This window comes from Pyrus communis, chromosome 9, assembly GCF_041283825.1.
Source record: "Pyrus communis isolate YQ-2024b chromosome 9, ASM4128382v1, whole genome shotgun sequence".
In the NCBI taxonomy this organism is placed as follows: domain Eukaryota; kingdom Viridiplantae; phylum Streptophyta; class Magnoliopsida; order Rosales; family Rosaceae; genus Pyrus; species Pyrus communis.
The window spans coordinates 5,095,893-5,117,853 of NC_142573.1; the positions used below are offsets into that span (position 1 = coordinate 5,095,893).

Consider the following 21,961-nt stretch of genomic DNA (forward strand, 5'->3'; position numbering starts at 1 on the left):
AATTAAATACCCGTTGAGATCGAATGGATCATGGGAAGCCACGTGGCTTCCCAACGGTAACTGAAAAAGTAAATTTTTTTTTCTGATTTTGTGTCGGCGACTCGCCCCCACGCGCAAGACAAAAAAAAAAATTAAATAATGCATGACGCCATGCTGATGTCAACGCTGGCATCACAAGGCCTCAGGCTATCGGGTTGGCAATTCTCCACGAGCCTGGAGTTCGGGCCTTCACCTTCACTCGGGCTTACCCATGCTGGAGCCGGTCCACGAGGCCTCGGGCCCTTGTTCTCTCCCCCGTCCCCCGAGCAACTGCCCACGCTGAGCTTGCTCTTACGAGTTTGTTCAATTTCTGTCGTAGATTAAACAAATTGAAGAATATTAACAGTTAGAAATCATCAAAAATATTTAAAAGGTAAAAATAGGTGTGTAAATAATAGTACCCTATGCCTCTGAGTACTATTGTCTAGTCTAATTCTTTTTGTTTAAAAGTAAGAGATTTTAAGTACAATTTTCATCAAAAACGAATTTGAATCATATTATTACTAATCGATTGTAATGTAGATAATATCGTTTGTTAAATAAAAATAACAGTATCCTACGTAAATGTGTGGTGTTGCATTTTGTGGGCTTTTAATTGCCTGGACGAAAAAGCCCATAACAAGTTAAGAAATAATTCGACAAAACCCGTGAAGGCGATAGAAAACTGGCGGGTATTATTGACTATACGGTGTTTTATTGTAAGAAAACTTTTGAAAATTAGTTTTCTCGGTTTCTCTTTACTGACCACGTTACGCGCGAGTGGGAAACGTGGCAACACATTTACCATGCCAAATAGTTTTGTTCACCAGGTTGAACAATGAACTAATTTCAGTCCAATGGAAACAAACATCTCAATGAATATTTATTATTTTTTTTCAGTTTAGTTCTAATTTTATGGAGAAGGATGGAAATCTGGAATTAAAAGATCGTTTTTTAAAGCATGTTTTCTTTAGTTAATTCAACTTTTAAAAACTTTATGCATGATCATATAGTCTAACGACATTTAATCTTTATTTTGTTGAAAGAGATCTTAGATTCAAATTTCGCATTTAACTGTTGTAAATAAAAACTTTAGAACAAGAGTTATTCAAAAAGGACTTCACGATACGTAAGATGATATCTTTCTCTAATAAATTTAATTGATTTTCTACTTGAAAGTATTTTGAGATCACATAATAATTACAGGCATTGTACATTATATTTCAAAGAAGGAAAACTTCTTGAATAAAGCATATCAGTAATGCGCTCAATCTTTACAAAACTGACATGATACTCATCCTGTTGGAAATGCTCTAATAACAATCAAATACAATGTTAAATTAATTAGATATATCATCAATCGAACATAATAATAATTACAAATTTAGATATACTCACAAGATTTATCTTCCTTACATATTGAAGAAAAATGAATTCGAATCATATAATTTGTCTCCAAATTCATGTGTTGCAGAAAAGTAAAAATGATTCAAAATTTTACTATATTTAGAAGAAAAAAAATTCCGATGTAAAAAATTATAACACGCGCTCCACGCAGAGCGTGGACTTGATGTTTATACTTTTCTTAAAAGAGATAAGTATGACTTACGCACACACTTACTGTTCCTCAGTTGAAGAAGTTTAGAGAGAGAAAGACAGAGAGAGAGAGTGGGAAGAGAGAGAAGAGTTTCAAAGCTTCACAGCACGTCCTCCTTCTCCCTCACTCTTGCTCTCTCACCGCCTTTCCGCATTTGCCTCTTCCTTTTTCTCCCACTCTTTCTTTTCTCCCAAGGCTTAAAAAACAATTTCAGGTAATTACCAATCCAAATTATGACGCAATAATTCTGTTGACGTCCCTCACTTCCGCAGCTCCATTGCTTCTTAATTCGTTGAATCTTAGCTCTTAAGGTTTTTTTATTTTATCTTTTCCTGCTAAAATATTCCCAGATAAACAAATCACTACCTTTTCCAGAAAGCTCTCTGCATTTCTTCCGCATTATTTATTTCAATAATCTCCATTGATTTCACTCAGCGTTTGCTTAGTTATTATTTCACCCCTCCACTTTCTCTGTAAGTTCATCCCATTGCTTTTCTTTTTACGAGAATCACATGCTTCTGTATATTTGATTCTCTTGTGAAGTTGTTTTATTTTTGTATTTTGGCAATTGGGTTTCCATTTTCTGGGAAATTAAGATCATGGGTTGTTTTATTTTTGTATAATTAATAATTATGTTGTAATTACGTGGTTTTTGTTCTTGGATTAGTTTTCAGATTGGAAGATGATTTCTAAGTGATTGGATAGAGAAAAGGAGAATTGAGAAGTATTCCAAAACTTGGGATCAATGGGAAGGAAGAGATCTGTTTTGGAGCACAGGAACTTGAAGATCTATGCTGCGGTTTCAGTGGGGTTGCTTTTGATCTACTTTGCTCAAGTTTCTCTTGGAGCAACTAGTTCTACTGATGGTAATTCTCTACTTATTCGATAGGCTTTTCGCTGTAATGTGGCTTCGGTGTGGTGTTTTTCGGAGTTCATATGCGTTGGTTTAGTGTAATTTTGTGTGGAAACATGTTTACTTGATTGTTGTTCTTAATTCTTATGGTTAATTGGAGATGTAACCACTTATTGGATGTGTTTTACTTTCGGTTTGATCAGTTGCTGCAATTAACAACTTACACGCTGCGCTTGGCACGCCTGTGCTTCGCGGGTGGACTTCTGCTGGGGGAGACCCGTGTGGTGAAGCATGGCAAGGTGTTCAATGCAACGATTCTGTAATATTGGAAATGTACGTTAATCTCTTGCTCACCTTCTTTTATTGATAGAAATTTTTAATCGTAACATGTAAATTGTCAGTGGCTTATGGTTCTAATGATTTTATAGAGTTCTTAATGGCACTAATTTGGGAGGAGAACTGGGTGAAAACTTGGGAATGTTTGCTTCAATACGGGCTATGTAAGTTGTACTCGCTCACTCTCTCTCTGGTTGAACTTGATGTGTGTTTACGTGTGTGAGGTTGTTGGTTTGTTATATCTTTTGCTTCAAGTTATTTTTTCATTCACTGGCATTAAAATCCTTTATATTGTTCTTAATTTCAAGATAAAACTGGCAAAATGGGAGTGATATGCAAGAGGGGGCGATTGCGAGTAGATTTTTCTGTTTAAAGTTAGCTGCATGTTTTTTCACATGAAGTTATTTACTTTGGATGATAGTGTGGGTGCCAAGCTCATTCCTAGATGGTGTTCGACATGGCTTATTAGGATGATAGTGCATTTGACAATGTGAATTGTTTCAATTGTGCATGTGCGCACCACATATAGAATGCAAACTGTCGGGGAATGATCGTAGAATACTTGCCTCACATCATAATATGTAGCTGACCTTATGTTTTTTTTATACATTTGTGGATTATTGACATTGGTGGTTGTGTGCAGAGATCTAAGCAACAATCATATCGGAGGAAGTATTCCATCCAATTTACCTGCCACCCTGCGAAGCTTGTATGTTCAACCTCTTTATGGAATTATAATGTTGTACTGCAAATAATTAAATACTAGCCCGAGACTGCTGAAATATTTCTACCTGTTGTGCTCACATCCTTGTGCAAAAGATTTGATAGTCTTTACCTTTGGCAGTTTTCTTTCAGGTAACCAATTTACCGGAAGCATCCCAGTTTCTGTAGCCTCGTTAACTGTGCTCACAGCAATGTAAGTCATCAATTTGCTAGCTTTTGGTACAGCATAGCAGCTCCCAGTTTTTTCTGTGACTGTTTCTAAGTTATGCTGTTTCGCCAATCAGGTCTCTTAATAATAATCAATTAACCGGAGAAATACCAGATTCCTTCCAAGGAATTCCAGGGTTGACCAACTTGTAGGTTCTTATTCTGAAATTTTGGGAATTATACTTTCCAGACTACTATTGTTGTCTATTAGCGGCTGATATACACATTTACTGTTTGCAGAGATTTTTCCAGTAACAATTTGAGCGGCCAACTGCCACCCTCTCTAAGAAGCCTAATAACCCTGACCACTCTGTGAGTATCTTGTGTCTGAGGTTTTTCAATAAGCATACTTTATCTCGATGAGTTGAGCTAACTCCTCTATTGGCAGACATTTGCAGAACAATCAGCTGTCTGGAACCATCGACGTTTTGCAGGATCTTCCCCTGAGTGACTTGTAATCCTCTAAACAACTCATGTTATTTGTCATATACAGTACTCAGAAGTTTATAATTTTATCTTGCCTTCTGATTATGTCTGCTGTTTCTTTCCCATCGTAAATGATTTTCTGCCTTGTTGAACAGGAATATAGAGAACAACCTTTTTGCTGGACCCATACCTGAAAAGTTGCTCAGCATCCCGAATTTCAAGTGCGGTTTCACACACTGTAGACTTATCGTTAAATGAAGCGTTAAGTTTTATTGTTATCAAGGAAAGAGATTCTGCACATAGCTAATTCTTATATTTGTAATGCAGAAAAGATGGGAATCCATTCAATTCTTCTCTTGCTCCAGTCGCTCCACCAACATCCCCGTTGACTCCACCCACATCCACATTGAGGCCGCCAGCAGCTCCACTGCCATTTTGGGGTCCACCTACTGGGAAAACACCTGGCAGAAGTCCTTCAAAAAATGGGACGGTTGATGGACCATCTTCACAAGATACATCAAATTCTGGAAGGCCGAAGAAATTTCTAACTAAGAAAAGGGTGGTTGGAATATCAATTGGAGGGGCTTTCGTGTTTATTATTTTTATACTAGCGATTCTGTTTTTTATGCCAAGACGTAGTAGACGAAGAGAAGAGGCTGACGGAATTTCCAAGCGGCATCAAATAGGTGCATATACTGGTGACAGGGAAAATCCTCCCGGGGACAATGGGTCCTTGGTGGTTCTACCGACCAATCAAATACAGAAGGGTAACTTCTCTCACTTTTTTCTTCAGTTTAATTTCTTTCTTCAGCCGTCCAATTTTATTCATCTTATTCTAAGAAACTCACTAAAATCTTGGTGAACAGTTCCAAAAGAAGCAGTTGTGAGGCCAAAAGAGGATGATGAATCAGAAACCAGAAGAACATGGGCAATTCCAAAGCCAAATGATGAGCAAGATAGAAAGGTACATAAAATGGCTGCAGCACCAAAGCGAGAGGATAGTTTGAGTGCACTTGATTTGTATTCGATGCCTGCTCCTCCTCCTCCACCTCTCCCTCCTCCACCACCGCCTGTTCCGAAGGTCATTGTGAAGCCAATTGTGCCTACGGAACTGCCTACGCAGAAGCCTGCCACCAAAAGTCCAAACCGTACAATTTCTGCAAAGCCGTTTACCATTGCTTCCCTTCAGCAACATACAAACAGCTTTTCTCCGGATAACCTTCTAGGATCAGGCATGCTGGGAAGTGTCTATAGGGCACAGCTACCTAGCGGAAAGGTCTGTTTTTATGATGGGTTTTGCTTTTATTGCATATACCTAATGGCTGAGTCGTTGAATGAAATTTATGTTTGGTGCTTGTTTTGTACCATTTTAGTAATTTCGTTATGCTAGGTCCACCAGCATTGCTTGATTGCTTTCAACAGCTTTCTTGTTTACAGTTTATTTATTATCTGCTATGTGTACTTCAAACCTGAGAGTTCTTTCTGAACCATAGGATCGATGAAATAACCATGTGGCATGGGTACATCCAATTCTTTATATAGGGATTCGGTGCTTCATGTTCATTATGTGATAAGTTTTTAGAAAACCAAAACCCATTTTTCCCTTCATTCCAAGAATATATAAATTGACATGTAGAGAGTTTCCATTTTCATTGACATCAAATGTCAAATTTGATAAGCAAGTTCAGGACGATCAAAATCAAGCTGTCAAACTTGATAAGCGATTTCAGGGAGACTTCATAATATCTATGAATTTCACTTTAAGCAGAAAAGATGTGGATATTTTACTTTATAAAGACTAAAGGTTAAATGAAGTCTTATCTACATTTGCAAAAACATCAAGGCATAGGACAGAGTTGCATGAAGAGAGTTATTTCATTTTTTCAGGTACTTTTGTATGCATGAAGATAATCTTCTCCCTTCCCGCGTCATGTGCTTCTATCTCTTGTGATCGAGCAGTTTCTGTTATATGGATAGAATAGTTTAGAAACTGACACTATTCTTTTGGGATGCTTTTGCAGCTACTTGCAGTCAAGAAATTGGACAAAAGAGCTTCTAGTCAGCAGAAAGATGACGAGTTTCTTGACCTGGTAAACAGCATTGACAGAATCCGGCATGCTAATGTTGTCGAGCTTATGGGTTACTGTGCAGAGCATGGTCAAAGGCTTCTTATCTACGAGTATTGCAGTAATGGTTCACTGCATGATGCTCTGCACATAGATGATGAATTCAAGAAGAAACTCCCGTGGAATACTCGTATTAGAATGGTACTTGAAGCTGCAAGAGCCTTAGAGTGAGTACAATTTCCAAACATAGTCATGACACTTATTTTTCCCTGATCAAATGGTAATCGGAGATACAGTGAGTCTAATCCGTTTTTGTTTTGTTCGAGAAGGTATTTACATGAAGTCTGTCAGCCACCTATTGTACACAGAAATTTCAAGGCTGCCAACCTTCTCCTTGATGATGACCTTTCCGTGCGCGTTTCTGACTGTGGCTTGGCTCCCTTGATATCATTGGGATCTGTGAGTCAGGTGAGTCATAGTTCTACAATTTTTTTAGTTGCTTTTTTTCTACAAAGGGTCACGAGTCACAAGTTCATAACCAACATTGACGACTTAAGTGTTTTGGAGAAATTTATTTTATTTCTTCTTCGTGATTTTAATTAGTAGGAGAATTTTTTGTGATGGGTGCTTTCTCCATTTTGATTGTATACAAGTATAGATAAATAGCCTGCAAATGAACAGTAACAAAGAAAAGTAGTGTAAGAACGGAAACGATTCCTTTGCATCTTAAATGGATGTAATTTTGCATTCTAATGTTAGCCAATATACATTTGCTTTTCCCTGATAGTTTTGTAGCTTTTGGTCATTCCCGTTGGTTTGATTTTCCCTTCCTGACCTCGAAGCTTGCTTATTGGACTATCAGTCTTCCTTGTTACTTTGTTTTTGAAAGACTTGCAGTTTCTTGATTGTCCACTTGGGCTTTTCAGGCACACTATTGTAGAGCCATTGAACTGATGATACTACTTACCGTCATCGCCAATGCTACTTACTAATACTAAATTGTTTCTTACTATCAGTTGTCAGGACAGCTTCTATCAGCCTATGGTTATGGAGCTCCAGAATTTGAGTCAGGAATTTATACTCATCAGAGTGATGTTTACAGCTTTGGGGTGGTAATGTTGGAACTATTAACTGGCCGGAAGTCCCATGACAGGTGAGAAGAATGACAAATTCAAGTTCTTAATTGCATTCTCACCCCCTTCCTCTCGACTCCTGCTTAATTTGTGTAGTATTTGAAAATTTTGAATTTACAGCACAAGGAACCGAGGGGAGCAATTCCTGGTTAGATGGGCCACTACCCAGCTTCATGACATTGATGCACTATCGAGGATGGTTGATCCTTCTCTAAATGGACAATATCCTACAAAGTCTTTATCGCATTTTGCAGACATTATATCTCGATGCATTCAGGTGAGCAACACCTTTTTGACTTGTTAAATTATGTAGTTAAGTAAGACTTTGTTTTATGGAGTTTGGGACATAATATTCTTCAACACGGGCAAATTGGTTGGTAGACATAAATTACCTGGTATATCTATTCGGTCAAAATATATAACATGCTTTAAATGCTCATACGCATAAGTTTGATTTACCATATATGTTGTTTTACTACCTCCACTTCAAAACGAACCATATTCCCAACACGGATTGTATTCTACAGTTGGAGCCAGAGTTCAGGCCACCAATGTCTGGAGTTGTCCAAGACCTATTAGACATGATACGGCGAGAGCCTAATGGCAGTGGATCAAGTGAAGACTCACTCTCATGAAAAAAGACCTAATGACCACACTGTTAATGATGGGGATGCACTAGTTGCGGCTACTACTAAGAAGAGACATCCGCGTAAACATGCAGCAGATGATGGCCGGAACTGTCACCACCAACGTTTGCATCACAAGCGTTTCCAGAAAACTCACTGCAATCAACCAGACAAAGGTTCTGGAATGTGAATAGCCCAACAGTCCGATTTTGGTGTTCGATATTTTGTGGTCATTCTATTATTATTTTAACTCGTGCAACGTCGTCTGTCCTGAAAAATTAGCTAACCAATTGTTTGGCAATTTGTCACTAGAAATTCTTGATAGTGAATGATTTTCGGCTTGTGTATATCTGTGATGCCTTACAAACTTGATTTACAAACTTTTTGTGAATGCCTGAGTGAAGATGAAGTTGAAACTGGTTTTGGTACGACCAATTGGGCTGCATGTATTTTGATTTCCGCGTATTTGATAAATTGCCCACATGTGAGGCGGTATACTGAAATATAAAGCCGTTACATAGGCAATTTACGTGTGTCGGAGAGTAAAAGTTAATAATAATTAGCGGTTGGTTGAAACCATTTTGATAGGTGTTAAATAGTTAGAACAAATTTGATAGCTTAGTGATTGTGGTTGTATTTAATCACCGCCATTTTCGTTCCCTTGATGCATTCCTGTAATGCAAGACTAGAAGAATTTGGAAAATATACATGTGAAGGTCCTTCGAGGATCATCCAAATGTTTTGTATAAGTCCCTTTTGTAGCTACTAAGTATTTGATGTAATGCATTTTAGGCATATCTCGACAGGTTGCGTCGACATCACAGACAAATTCTTATCTAAACTTAAACCTTGAACATTGAGACCTCATAAGATTCAAATTCTGAATCCGCCATTGAACGCACATGAACCATTTGAATGGTAATCAAATCAAATACATGATGATGTTACGCGCCTCTTACATTTAAATTTAATTTCTATCGATACACTAAATGAAAATAAATCTAGTGAGTGTGACAGTCTTAATTAAATAAATACGCCTCCAAATCTTACTGATAAGGAAATGACTGAAAACTACGATTTTTCTTTCCCCATTTTTTAATGTCTAAAATATGACACGTCAGATCAAACAGAAGGCCCCACACCACGCTTCCCCGCCAAACGGTTTTATATAATATTTTCTCTGATTTTCTGTTTCAATTTTCCCAGGAAACAAACGGCTCCCACTAGAACCAAGGCCGTACGTACACTCTTTTGTCTCACCAATCAACCGCAATAACCCCTCTCTCTCTCTCTCTCTCTCTCTCTCTCTCTCATTTTCCGTGATCGACGATTCCGATTCCCAAAACCTCTAACTCTCGCATTCCCGATTAGGATTCCCATTGTTGTCGCACAGTCACCAGAGCGTGGATCTCCTGGTTCGCCCCCATGAATCGATACGATCCGAACCCTTTCGCCGACGAGGAGGTCAATCCCTTTGCGGTGAGTGCCGTTACAGACCTACATTTACGTATACGAGTTTTCGGTATTGGAATTGCTGAAATGTTGCGCGAAATCTTCAATCTGTTTCCGTTTCTTTTTGAAATTTGATTGCAACAGGAATTTGAAATCCCCAATGTAGCTTCCGTTTACGTTATTAGAAAAGGAAGAAAATGAAAGAAATAAAATGTTTTTGGGGTATGTGAAATTGGAGAATTTGATCTGACTGGAGGGGATGTTCCCGCCCCCTTGCATCCGAGCTTGTATTGCTTCCATTCCTGTAGATTAGAGTAGTTTAGAATATCGTATTTGTAAAGAATGTTCCTTTCGTTTGAAACTTTCCATTTTACTACGTTTTTTGTTTTGTTAAATTTGTAGAATCCTGGAGGTGGAGGTGTTGCCCCTGCAAACCCAAGGCTTTCGCCCCTTCCTCCGGAACCCTATGATCGCAATGCAACAATTGATATTCCTCTTGATAATTCAAAGGTAGGTCAATACATGCAAGATGCCGAGTCACATTGTCAGGGCTTTTTTTTCATCTGTTATTAACTTGTTTTACAAGCAATTAATGGTTTCTGTTTCCTTGTTATTTTTTGTTGCTTTAGGGTTTACAAGCAAAGGAGAAGGAACTCAAAGCTAAAGAGGCTGAATTGAAAAAGAGGGAACAGGTGCCTTCCCATAAACAAATTTCCCAGACCGTTACACGTAATTGTTGCAATGAGAACAAGAATAATCAACCACTTTTGATTGAATGTTTCGGTGAACAAAGTATTTGATCCAAGTTTTTTTGTTTGGACACCATTATACAGTCCTTGCAACATTGATTTGAATGAGATTTTTATGCTTTTAGACAAGTAACTCTTATATTTAGTAAGTGGAGTTTATGATGTTATTATCCATTTCCAGGAACTAAAGCGGAAAGAAGATGCCATACAACGAGGTTCATCCTTTGTCTGATATGTTCTTCTGAAAAACTATGACACCCAAAGTCCAAATTTGTGATTCCCTTGTTTTGTTTGCAGCTGGAGTTGTTATAGAGGAGAAGAACTGGCCTCCATTTTTCCCCATCATCCATCATGACATTGCAAACGAAATCCCAATCCATCTACAGAGGATCCAGTATGTTGCGTTCACAACATATTTGGGTAGGTTAAGTTTTATTTAATTTCTTTTGTGATCGTCCATACAGGTGCCTCAGTTTCCACATGATATTTGATTGCATAGTTTTCGTTGTTCGCTTTTTTTGTTGTACATACTTTAGTAGTTTGGGATTAAAACTGCTTAAAAAAGTTATATCATTGCCAGAAAACAGGATCTAGAGGCAATATAGATCGCATGCTTTGTTCAAACTTACTTCTTACAATTTTCAGAGCTGAGATTTGCTTTTGCTTTATTTGGTTGGGTTGAGGCGATCTTGTTGAACTTTTTACACCGTACCTTGTTTTGGTACCAAAAGATCTTCTAAGTTCAAACTATTAAATCAAATTGTTCTGTGGTTGCTTAAATTGACAAAGTTCATGGCATCTCTCAGGTTTGATTGTGTGTCTGCTGTGGAATTTTCTGGCAGTTACCGTAGCCTGGATCAAGGGAGAAGGTTTGATCTGTGACTTAGTGTAAACGTATTAACCATTATGAATAAACTCATAATTTAGTCTGAACTTGTATCCTCTTGCAGGTGTAATAATTTGGCTTCTGGCTATAATCTACTTCCTAGCAAGTGTTCCTGTAGCCTATTTCGTCTGGTATCGCCCTCTTTATCGTGCTATGAGGTAATTAAAATTCCATGGATATGACCTTGTTGTACATCACTATGCCAAAATTGTATACGAGATTCGAGGCCTATGCATTTGATGATTGTGCACTTCTCTGTCATTTGTCCAACCTATCTTTTATCTTATACTTTTTTTTTCTGTTGTTTTTTCATCCTAACATATTAGGTCTCATAGTTGTAATTATGTACCATCTATTACAGGACTGATAGTGCTCTGAGTTTTGTTGGGTTTTTCTTGTCTTATCTGGTGAGTTTATTTTTGTTCTTCCTGCAGTTACATTTTCTGCATTCAAGATGTGAAAATTAGCTCACTTTCGTGCCCTGATTTTTTGCAGCTCCATATTTTGTTTTGTATTTACGCTGCAATTGCTCCTCCAATCTTTTTAAAAGGGAAATCTATCACGTAAGTTAAGTTTTCTTAGCTGTGCAGTCTACAAGGTTTAGTAATGGCTCAGTTACATTCATTCTTTCGTTTAGGGAGGAACGAGGCAGATATGCAAAATGAATAAGGGATGCATCATTCAAAATCATACTTTTCAGCTTGACATTGCTCTAGTGTATAATTTGCATCCATGTGTGGGCTACTCCTGTAATTATGATTTCGTGCAGATCTTGTTAGTTAAATTGTTCTCCCAATATTTGCTTCTTCTAGTCGTATTCCATTTGTCGTAATGAAATGATGTATATTAATCATATTTCCTCCTGAGTACTGTTTTCTTACTGTTCTGAAGCTGTTTTTTCTATGGTGTGATCATGTTGACAGGGGTATTTTGCCTGCCATAGAACTGCTGAGTTACAATGTTTCGGTTGGGGTAAGTTTTGGGCTTTCACTATCCCATGTAGGCTTCGAAATAGAGACAAATTTGTTTTTCAGCAAGAAAGTAATCTAGCAGTGTTACTGATAAGAATTTCAATACAATCGAAAACCTTGAACTGTTATTCTGCTCTGTCAGTGGTTTGAATTTTTCTTTTGAGTTGATGACCCGGTGAAGACTCAGACTTTGTTTCTTCCTTTTAGATACTTTACTTGATTGGATTTGGGTTGTACGTCTGTGAAACCCTTCTCAGCATCTGGGTTATTCAGGTTCGACGATTAACCACCTTGCTTTGTTCTCTTGCCCCTAACTCTGCATTTCCTCCTCCTCCCCATCGAAACTAATTCTTCGTGTGTTGCGTTTGCAGCAAGTATACACGTATTTCCGAGGCAGCGGAAAGGCAGAACAGGTGAAGCGGGAGGCTGCACGAAGCACCATGATGGCAGCAATGTGAAGTGGCGAAAACCTATGGACTTGGGGTAGAAACTTGTTAGGATTGTTTTATTTTTTATTTTTTGGTCAATGGTTTCTTCACAAACCAGAAGATTTTGGGGATACTAGTAACTTGTTAGGCTGTGCAGTCAGATGGATGTTGCTCTTTGAGTTCCTACTTTTGTTCATTGAGTGGTAGTTCATGATTTTTAGTCACATAGGCTTTCTTTCGATTGTCTCTACAGTTTTGAATTTGCTTCAACTTCAGTCTCTGTATTCATATATAAATAACTGAAAACATTAACGTGTTTGGTAACTGTTTTCGCTTTCAAGTGAAAACTATTTCGAAAGTTATTTGATGAACGTTTTCGCTTTATGTATAACTAGGAAATGATTTTTTTTCTTGGGATCCTATTGTAAATTTTGTTGTCGAGAACATGTGACTTAAAGTCCGTAACACTTTTCGAAGTCAAGATGGATTTTAGTTGAATAGTAATTATTAAATTCATTGAATTTAATTTTCATACACTTTCATACTTCAAAAGTAATTATGAAATAAGTACTTATATTTAATGCTGACCATCAAAGCGCTTCTGAATCTAGTTGATAATGAGTGTGATATTTACACACTATTTTTTACTTCTGACACATTTTTTTAATTTTTGACCGTTGGATTGGATGAATTGAAGAATATCAAGGAACAGAAATTCATAAAAGATGTTTGAAAAGTGAAAAATGATTTGTGGATAGCACATCCGGTCGATAAAATTTAACTCAGAAGTGTTTATACCTCACAAAAGCACACTAAGATTAAGCAGGTATCAAATGCTTTTTCAAAAAACTTGCAAGTGAATTTCTAATGAAATTTTCAGAATATGCGGTCGGTTTTATCCCCGAGGCTCATCTGGTTCCTACATGAGAGGACAAACTTGCAGGGGCTGCAGCAGGAAAAACCCTAATAACACACTCTGAGCTGAAAAAACCGGCGAGCCCCCGCCGCCGAAGAGTCCGAGTAGAAAGCAGGCAATGATGCTCCACAGCCAGAGTTACAGCCCTATGGAATTAGGCCAAGAAAGTTTCCAGGGCTTAATTCACAGCCGCACTTTTTCACCAAGTAAGCTTCGAAACCCCCATCAATATCCTTTCAGAGCTAGGGCTTTTCTAGCATTTAGCTTACCCAATTCTCCGAATGTCGAAAACATTGGGAATTCACGGGCTCAGAAGCAGAATTTGAGAGGTTCTAGGGTTTTGGTAGGGTTTAAGCTTCAGTGTCATTCTAAATCGTTGGTTTTGCCCACGAAAGTTTCTTCTGTTAATGGTAAGAAGAAGGGGTATGGAGGCATGTTGCCTTCGATTTTACGGTCTTTAGAGTCCGAAAACGATGTTGAAAAGACCCTTAATTCGTTAGGTGAAAATTTGAATCCGAAAGAACAGACTGTGATTCTCAAGGAACAAAAGAGCTGGGAAAGGGTTTTGCGCGTTTTTGACTGGTTCAAGTCACAGAAAGAGTATGTTCCCAATGTAATACATTATAATGTGGTGCTTCGGAAACTGGGTAGGGCTCAGAAGTGGGATGAATTGAGGCTGTGTTGGATTGAAATGGCGAAAATGGGTGTTCTGCCAACGAACAACACATATGCAATGCTCGTTGATGTGTATGGGAAAGCAGGCCTTGTGAAGGAAGCGCTTTTGTGGATTAAGCACATGAAACTGAGGGGAATGTTTCCGGATGATGTTACTATGAATACAGTTGTTCGGGCATTGAAGGATGCAGGAGAGTTTGACAGGGCAGACAAGTTTTATAAGGATTGGTGCACTGGAAAGGTTGAGCTCGATGAGCTTGATTTGGATTCTATGGGTGACTCTGTGAATGGTTCTGACTCAGAGCCTATTAGTTTTAAGCACTTCTTGTCCACTGAACTTTTCAAGACAGGTGGGAGAATTCCCACGTCAAAGATTACGACCTCATTGGATACACAGAACATTGGTCGAAAACCACGACAGGCATCTACATATAATGCTTTGATTGATTTGTACGGGAAGGCAGGGCGTCTTGATGATGCTGCTAATGTGTTTGGAGAAATGATGAAGTCTGGGGTGCCAATGGATGTTATAACTTTCAACACTATGATCTTTACTTGTGGAAGTCATGGTCATTTGTTGGAAGCGGAAACTTTGCTTGGTAAGATGGAAGAAAGGGGAATTTCTCCTGACACAAGAACTTATAACATTTTTCTATCTTTGTATGCTGATGTGGGGAACATTGATGCTGCTCTGAACTGTTATATGAAGATCAGAGAGTTGGGTCTTTCCCCAGACATCGTATCTCACAGGACTATTCTTCATGTGTTATGTGAGAGAAACATGGTCCGAGAAGTGGAGACTGTGATTCAGGATATGGAGAAATCTGGTGTGCGCGTCGATGAGCATTCTGTTCCTGGTGTCATCAAGATGTATATTAACGAAGGACAGCTTGTTCGGGCAAAGTTGTTTTACGAGAAATGTCAGTTGATTGGTGAGCTGTCATCAAAGACATGTGCAGCAATTATAGATGCATATGCTGAAAAGAGATTTTGGACTGAAGCTGAGGCGGTATTCTATAGGAAGAAAGACTTGGTGAGACAGAAGAAGGATGTTGTGGAGTATAACGTCATGATCAAAGCTTATGGCAAGGCAAAGCTTTATGATAAAGCTTTTTCTCTCTTCAAGGGCATGAGAAATCATGGGACTTGGCCCGATAACTGCACATATAATTCTCTCATTCAGATGTTCTCAGGAGGTGATTTAGTGGACCAGGCAAGGGATGTTTTAACAGAAATGCGGGAAATGGGTTTTAAGCCACACTCTCTAGCCTTCTCTGCTCTAATTGCATGCTGCGCTCGCCTTGGCCAGCTTTCTGATGCAGTTGATGTGTACCAAGACTTGGTAAATTCAGGGGTCAAACCAAATGAATTTGTATATGGTTCTTTGATCAACGGATTTGTAGAAACTGGCAGAGTTGAGGAAGCATTAAAGTATTTTCGGCACATGGAAGAATCTGGGATTTCTGCAAATCAAATAATTCTTACTTCCCTCATAAAGGCATATGGTAAGGTGGACTCCCTTGATGGAGCGAAAGTACTCTATGAGAAGTTGAAAGATCTAGAGGGTGCCCGAGATATTGTTGCATCTAACAGCATGATCGATCTCTATGCAGATCGTGGGATGGTGACTGAAGCCGAATTGGTTTTTGAAAAACTGAGAGCCAAGGGTTGGGCAAATGAGATAACATATGCGACCATGATATATCTTTACAAGAGTGTGGGCATGCTTGATGAAGCCATTGATATAGCAGAGGAAATGAAACTGTCAGGTCTAGTGAGGGACTGCGGTTCATTTAACAAGGTAATGTCATGTTATGCCATTAACGGGCAGCTACGGGAATGTGGCGAATTATTGCATGAGATGATAACTTGGAAACTCTTGCCAGACATCGGGACTTTTAAAGTATTATTCACGATATTGAAAAAAGGTGTTTCAGTTGAAGCCATAACGCAGTTAGAGTCATCCTACCATGAAGGGAAACCTTACTCTAGGCAAGCGATCATCACCTCTGTCTTCTCTATGGTGGGTATGCATGCTTTGGCGCTCGAATCCTGTGAAAATTTCACAAAAGCTGATGTAAAGCTTGATTCTTTTCTCTATAATGTTGCAATACATGCTTATGGGGCTGCTGGGGAGATCGACAAGGCTCTGAACATGTTCATGAGAATGCAAGATGAAAACTTGGAACCAGACGTTGTAACGTATATTAACTTAGTACGTTGCTATGGAAAAGCTGGTATGCTTGAAGGTGTGAAGCGAATATACAGCCAGCTGAAATATGAAGAGACACAGCCAAATCATTCCTTGTACAAAGCCGTTCTTGATGCCTATACAGATGCCAACAGGCATGACCTTGCCAAATTGGTTAGCCAAGAGATGAGATACGCCTTCTACTCAGACCAGCGGACGGGTTCTGAAACTAAAGACGAGTCTGATGAGGCAACTTCAGAGCTAGAGGATTTGTAATTATTTTGATGTGATAAACTCCATGTGGTGTTACACTGTACAGAAACACATTTGTTCATGCATCTAATACCGTATCGTATAAATGTACCAGGTTCGACGGAACATGTACTGTATTTCCCATTTGTTAAATTAAATATCAATAATATTCCAACACTAAGCGCAAATTCTCTTATCCGATTTAGTAGGGAAAAATGGGAACCATTCAAATTTCACGGAATGCAATGAAGAACATGTATTGACTTTCAGATAATACCCCTACACAACAGGAAATTTGATTCTACTACGAATTTCCACATCTCCGACATGGAGATTAGAACCCAATTTACCGTTGGATTCAATCCAGCTCTTAGCCGGCATCTTTTTAACCCCTCTCTGTTGCATTATCCTCCCAATCTCCGAGGCGTCATTCCATCGGCCTACTGTTCTATACACATTAGCTAGAAGAACGTAACTCAGATGGTAGTCCGGTTCTAGTTCTATCATTTTCTTCGCTATGCGCTCTGAGGTAGCAAGGTTCGAACAGGTTGTGCTAGCACCTAGAAGAACTGCCCAAAGAGACGAATCGTTCCTGCAATCTGCATTCTGTATCAAATTCTCAGCTTCTTCCAGTAGCCCCGCACGGCCTAGAAGATCAACCATACAACAATAATGTTCAATGCCAGGTTTAATCCCGTACTCTTTTGTCATTGCAATAAAGTTGCTTCGTCCTTGATCAACCAAACCTGCATGACTACAAGCAAAAAGAACCCCTACGAAGCTGATATAATCTGGCTTAATCCCCTCGTTAATCATCTCATCAAATATTTTAAGAGCTTCTTCACCTCCCCCATTCTGAGCAAACCCACAAATCATGGAGTTCCATGTTATCAAATTCCTAACTGGCATCTTCACGAAAACTCTACGGGCAAAATCTATGTTGCCACACTTTGCGTAAAGATTAACTAAAGCTGATTCTACAATAACATCTCTCCAACCACAACTTCTCACATACTGGCAGTGAACCTCTTTCCCGTGTTGTACAGCTGCCAAACCTGCGCACGCACGAAGGACAGTTCCAAAACTGTAGAGGTCAGTCTCTTCCATTTCCCTGAAATGCTTAACGACAGATTCAAAGTCTCCAGCTTGACAGTACACCCCTAGTAATGCAGACCAAGAAACTGAGTTCTTCTTTGACATCCTATCAAAAACACGCTGGGCATTCTCTACTGACCCACATTTTCCATACATGTCAACCAAGCTACTCTCAACAACCACATTCCCATAAAGTCCATATGTAATGACCTTAGCATGCACTTCTCTACCTTGCCTCAGCCTCCCCAAGTTGCCACAAGCAGTCAATACCGTCCCAAACGTAAAACCATCCGGCGACAACCCATGATTTCTCTGCATCAAATAAAAGAACCCCAATGCTTCCTCAAACAAATCGCTTCTCGTGAAGGCAGAAATAACCGATGTCCAGCATATAGCACCTGGTTCAGACATTTCATCAAACAGCCGGCGTGCATCTTCCGACCTATAATTCCTCCCGTACATGTATATCAAAGCACTAACAATCACATCATTCGAATCGAACCCACGCCGGAAAACAACTCCATGAAAGCACAGGCCAAGCCTCAAGTCCCCAACCTCCGAACAAGCTTTAACCACAGCAGACAAAGTGAAGGCATTTGGCTCAATCCCAAATTTCAACATCTCCCAAAACATTTCAATCGAATTTCCGGGCTTTCCAGCCCGAACGTACCCGGTGATCATCGACGTCCAAGAAATCACATCCTTAACAAAAAGACCATCAAACACTCTCCGAGTCTCGGACATATTCGGAACCAACTTGAAATACAGAGCAAGCAAGCTGTTCCCAACGAACCGATCGGTTTCAAGGCCGGACTTAACGACATGGGCATGTACTTGGAGGCCCTGGTTGAATGAAACAGCTTTGGTGCAAGTCTGTAAGAGCGAAGCGTAAAGGATCGGTTTGAGGGTGATTTCGCCGGAATCAATGGAGTTGAGGACCCTAATCGCATCGGAGAGTAAGCCCAACTTGCAGAGTTGGAGGATTTTGGATTGTTTGGATGATGGGGTTTTGGTATTTTGAAGATTGAAGGAGGTGAGAGAGCTGCAATGGCGTTTGAAGACGAGCTTCATGAAAAAATGGGGACGACCGGCGAAAACGAACTTTTGAAATATATAGCCGTTTGGAAACTCTATTCGCCCATTGATTGTGCATGTCGGGATTGTTTTCAAAAGGGACCGGATCCCTTAGGGAATTGAGCTCACTCATCAAATGATCCGGATCATTAAAATTTGATCCAACAGTTATAAATAAAAGCTATTTAAAAGTTATAATAATTGTAGCCGTTTGATCAAATTTCAATGGTTTGGATCATTTAATGAGTGATCTCAGTTCCTTTGGGTCCAAAAGGGATCCGGTTCCTTTTTAAAATAGCTGAAAGGACTTTTGTTAAAAATATTTTAAGAACTAATTTTCGATAAAAATGTCAATAAATTTAAAAATACACTTAATGTGCTTCCTCCATTTGCATATCTCCAATCTTTTGAAGTCGAACATAAGATAATGTATATACATATATTAGTGTACCTACTTAATAAGTCAATTATAATTAAGTATTAGACTCGGTATTGATCAGAATCGAACATAAAATCTTCTACTCATAAAAAGCTAAAAAAAAAAAAAGAACAAAAAACATCACTCGACTTAAACGTCAATGATAACAAGAAAATTTAGTGCCATAGCAATTTTCCACATAAGTGTAAAATGTGTTCTTCTATCACCATCTTTGTCACTTGGTTAAATTGATTTTATAACGAAAGTTATAAATGCAATTTGATGACACCATAAAATTAAAATGGACATCATCTTTTAGTTGTGAGTTGCTACATTTGACCTAATAAGTCATTTAATTGAAAGGATGGATCATTTGACGCATTAATAATGTTTCCAACCGCCTCATGTGTAAAGTCAATTTTCCTTTCCAATTTTCTCAGTAGCCAAACAAGAGTTGACGCCATTTTTTTTCCCACTTGGAAGTTGGAAGACAGATGGCCGTTGGATTTTCAAAGATTTGACCATTTAACTCAGCCAACCGAAAGACCTACTAACTGCCACCCACATATTCACCGTCTGACCCCATATTAATCACCAGATCAACGTCAGGCCACCACATGTACGGCCAAGATCTCATCTCCCATCACTCCCAGCCAGCTGGCAAAAATATACTGGCCTTGTTGCATGATCCGTAATGCTTAAACACCGAACTACTCCATTCCCCCAAAACCTAACGATCCATCATCCCCCACTCATCCAACGGTCAAAAACGACGCAATGCCAATAAAACTTGCTCGATGTATAACTTGTCTGATGCGTATATAAGCAAATGTTCATTTCTTATTTTTCAGCTCCAAAGCCAACATCTCACATTTTTGTTCTCTCTTCTGAAGTTTGTTAAAAAGCGAAACCAAAACCGAAACTGAAAGAGGATGGTGGTGTTTTGTTTTCTGGTGGATCAGAAGAGGCAAGTGCAGGGGAGCAAGCCGGCGGCGGGAATATGCTCGCGGTGCGGCGGAGGAGCGAGCGTGGCGGACATGAAGACCGCTACAAGATTCTGCTACGTCCCGTTTTATTGGAAATCTTGGAAAGCAATCATATGTACTTTCTGTGGAGCTATTCTTCGATCTTACCGATAGATTATTGGCTATTTTGCATGTTTCTCCTAGCAAAAAGGGTAATTCGTACTCTCTTGCTTGTTATGGTTGCTTTGCATCAAACTTACACATGATGGATAGCTAGCTAGCAAGGTCTTTAATTTAAGGGAACTTTAACGAAAAACTCTCGGTACTGTTCACTTTAGCGAAAAACCACATTTTTATACTAAAAAGTCAATCATGTACTATTCACTTTACTCTTTATTTTATCATTTTCGTTAAAACTCAAAGTTTTCAAGCATTTTTCATTAGTTTTTCCTTAATTTAATGATTATTTTGATGGATATCCATAATTATTTTATTTTTCATATCTTTCATTTTGTGTTATCCACGTTTCTCAGTTCAATTCTCGCAAAATGCTGCTTAAACTTCTTGTTTTAGAGACAGTTTACTTACGCCTAGTGCAATGCGTCGGACTCAACTCAGCCTAATGACTATAATTGCGAGAATTAACCCAATGCGATACCTATAAGCAAATCTTTATTTGGTTAATTTTTTTCTTTTTATGTTTTATTGCATCTCTGTATTTATATTTGGTTTGCGGGTGGTTGCGTTCATGGTGTGGAATTTAAGTAGAGAGAGGTGAAGGCGGAGGCCGGTTGGAACTTGGAAGTCGACACATTCAAATTCGGTCAAACGAAATGAAGGCAAAGTTTGGTGTTAGGTTGGGGGGTGAAAATAAAACCATAAACCTTGTGCTACTCACTCACATTGCCTCTCATTTTCAGCGTAATCTGGCTCCTTCTGTATGCAATAAATACCATGCAATATATTTTTTGATGTGCTGTGAATACGGCCCAGTACACTAATTATCATATTATAAGTTATTGGATACTTGACAAATTTTTTTCCAATCATTTGTATTTTGATACTTAGTATAATTGACTGTGTTTCTGACACACTAAAAAACTTCTCCAAATATATAAGTAAAGGAAAATGTATACTAATATTTTGACTTTTGATAGTGTAAGTGTCTTGAGACTCCATAAAACAGTTGCAAAGGTATAGGCGTTCCGGTTTAGTAATGTGTTGTCATATTGATAAAACTTGCACATAATAATGTATTATTGGACAAAAACATCACATGACAATAGATTCGTTCGGTACATTTTAAATAAGGCATCGCAAAATGAAAATGGGTGTAATCAATGATGCAAGATTGTTTCATGGAATATACAAGCATGAAGTTGGAAAGAGCAATGCTGGGGAGACTATTTATTTTAAATTATATTTTGTAAATCATATGACGTGTTTGTGGATGGTGGAAATATTACTTAAATATTAATTAAAGTGTTTATTTCCTATTAGTGACACATTACATGGTTTCAATTTGATCTAAAAAGTTGGTTTTCGGTGGGGGCTTTAGATAAAATGACGCCTTATGAAGAAAATTGATGATGCAAGTTGTGGATGGAATCAAATGGATATGAAGAAAATTGATTCTACATTTGCACTTGATTATAATGCAAATTGGATCTCATTCTCTGAGAAGTTTAGTATTGAGTTGTCGTGCTCTTATGCATTAAAGTTAGTTTTGTGAAATTCGACATATTTATAGTGAAATGAATTTTGTTACTAAGATTTGGCTCGTTTGGGTTATCATGCAATTTGAGTCTGGTCTTTTTAAGCAAGCCCTCCTTCTTGTTGCTGGTTGTTCGTTGCATATATAATTGAGGTCTCGTGGCCCTGTGATGTTCTTATGTAAATAATCT

General features: G+C 38.6%; 5 protein-coding genes across 10 annotated transcripts; 4 read left to right on the forward strand and 1 right to left on the reverse strand.

Moving 5' to 3' along the window:
• Nucleotides 1-1,637: 1,637 nt before the first annotated feature.
• LOC137739629 (protein STRUBBELIG-RECEPTOR FAMILY 3) lies at nt 1,638-8,332 on the forward strand. 6 transcript variants are annotated; one of them, XM_088700089.1, is made up of 17 exons: nt 1,638-2,088; nt 2,283-2,481; nt 2,672-2,801; nt 2,897-2,968; nt 3,448-3,513; nt 3,649-3,720; nt 3,812-3,883; nt 3,975-4,046; nt 4,120-4,188; nt 4,316-4,381; nt 4,488-4,927; nt 5,027-5,436; nt 6,182-6,453; nt 6,556-6,694; nt 7,243-7,379; nt 7,480-7,636; nt 7,887-8,332. In XM_088700089.1, exons 2-17 carry the CDS (start codon nt 2,361-2,363, stop codon nt 7,992-7,994), a joined length of 2,403 nt encoding a protein of 800 aa, XP_088556215.1. In that variant the 5' UTR covers nt 1,638-2,088; nt 2,283-2,360; the 3' UTR covers nt 7,995-8,332. The 6 variants fall into 6 exon arrangements, with proteins under 6 accessions (XP_088556215.1, XP_068335368.2, XP_068335369.2 ...); XM_068479267.2 differs by having other exon boundaries at nt 4,123-4,188; XM_068479268.2 differs by having other exon boundaries at nt 1,641-2,088; nt 2,290-2,481; nt 4,123-4,188.
• Nucleotides 8,333-9,238: 906 nt separating this feature from the next.
• Nucleotides 9,239-12,795, forward strand: LOC137740875 (secretory carrier-associated membrane protein 1-like). Its single transcript, XM_068480678.2, has 12 exons — nt 9,239-9,464; nt 9,840-9,947; nt 10,067-10,129; nt 10,368-10,401; nt 10,484-10,606; nt 10,993-11,055; nt 11,137-11,230; nt 11,434-11,479; nt 11,568-11,635; nt 11,996-12,044; nt 12,251-12,316; nt 12,415-12,795. Exons 1-12 carry the CDS (start codon nt 9,411-9,413, stop codon nt 12,499-12,501), a joined length of 855 nt encoding a protein of 284 aa, XP_068336779.1. The 5' UTR covers nt 9,239-9,410; the 3' UTR covers nt 12,502-12,795.
• A 599-nt stretch (nt 12,796-13,394) lies between these two features.
• Nucleotides 13,395-18,671, reverse strand: LOC137739321 (Pentatricopeptide repeat (PPR-like) superfamily protein). The gene has a single exon (XM_068478876.2). The coding sequence runs from the start codon at nt 18,669-18,671 to the stop codon at nt 16,785-16,787; it is 1,887 nt and encodes a 628-aa protein (XP_068334977.2). The 3' UTR covers nt 13,395-16,784.
• LOC137739318 (pentatricopeptide repeat-containing protein At1g73710-like) lies at nt 13,506-16,686 on the forward strand. The gene has a single exon (XM_068478874.2). The coding sequence runs from the start codon at nt 13,506-13,508 to the stop codon at nt 16,527-16,529; it is 3,024 nt and encodes a 1,007-aa protein (XP_068334975.2). The 3' UTR covers nt 16,530-16,686.
• Nucleotides 18,672-19,953: 1,282 nt separating the features above from the next.
• On the forward strand, nt 19,954-20,512 carry LOC137739322 (uncharacterized). The gene has a single exon (XM_068478877.2). The coding sequence runs from the start codon at nt 20,025-20,027 to the stop codon at nt 20,229-20,231; it is 207 nt and encodes a 68-aa protein (XP_068334978.1). The 5' UTR covers nt 19,954-20,024; the 3' UTR covers nt 20,232-20,512.
• Nucleotides 20,513-21,961: the final 1,449 nt, after the last annotated feature.

Bases quoted from the DNA above. Each gene is read 5' to 3' on its own strand.
- LOC137739318 (XM_068478874.2), top strand. From the start codon at position 13,506: ATGATGCTCCACAGCCAGAGTTACAGCCCTATGGAATTAGGCCAAGAA.
- LOC137739629 (XM_088700089.1), top strand. From the start codon at position 2,361: ATGGGAAGGAAGAGATCTGTTTTGGAGCACAGGAACTTGAAGATCTAT. The intron at 6,695-7,242 runs GTGAGTCATAGT...TCTTACTATCAG, and splicing joins CATTGGGATCTGTGAGTCAG to TTGTCAGGACAGCTTCTATC. The intron at 7,637-7,886 runs GTGAGCAACACC...TGTATTCTACAG, and splicing joins TTATATCTCGATGCATTCAG to TTGGAGCCAGAGTTCAGGCC.
- LOC137739322 (XM_068478877.2), top strand. From the start codon at position 20,025: ATGGTGGTGTTTTGTTTTCTGGTGGATCAGAAGAGGCAAGTGCAGGGG.
- LOC137740875 (XM_068480678.2), top strand. From the start codon at position 9,411: ATGAATCGATACGATCCGAACCCTTTCGCCGACGAGGAGGTCAATCCC. The intron at 9,948-10,066 runs GTAGGTCAATAC...TTGTTGCTTTAG, and splicing joins TTCCTCTTGATAATTCAAAG to GGTTTACAAGCAAAGGAGAA. The intron at 10,607-10,992 runs GTAGGTTAAGTT...GGCATCTCTCAG, and splicing joins TGCGTTCACAACATATTTGG to GTTTGATTGTGTGTCTGCTG.
- LOC137739321 (XM_068478876.2), bottom strand. From the start codon at position 18,671: ATGAAGCTCGTCTTCAAACGCCATTGCAGCTCTCTCACCTCCTTCAAT.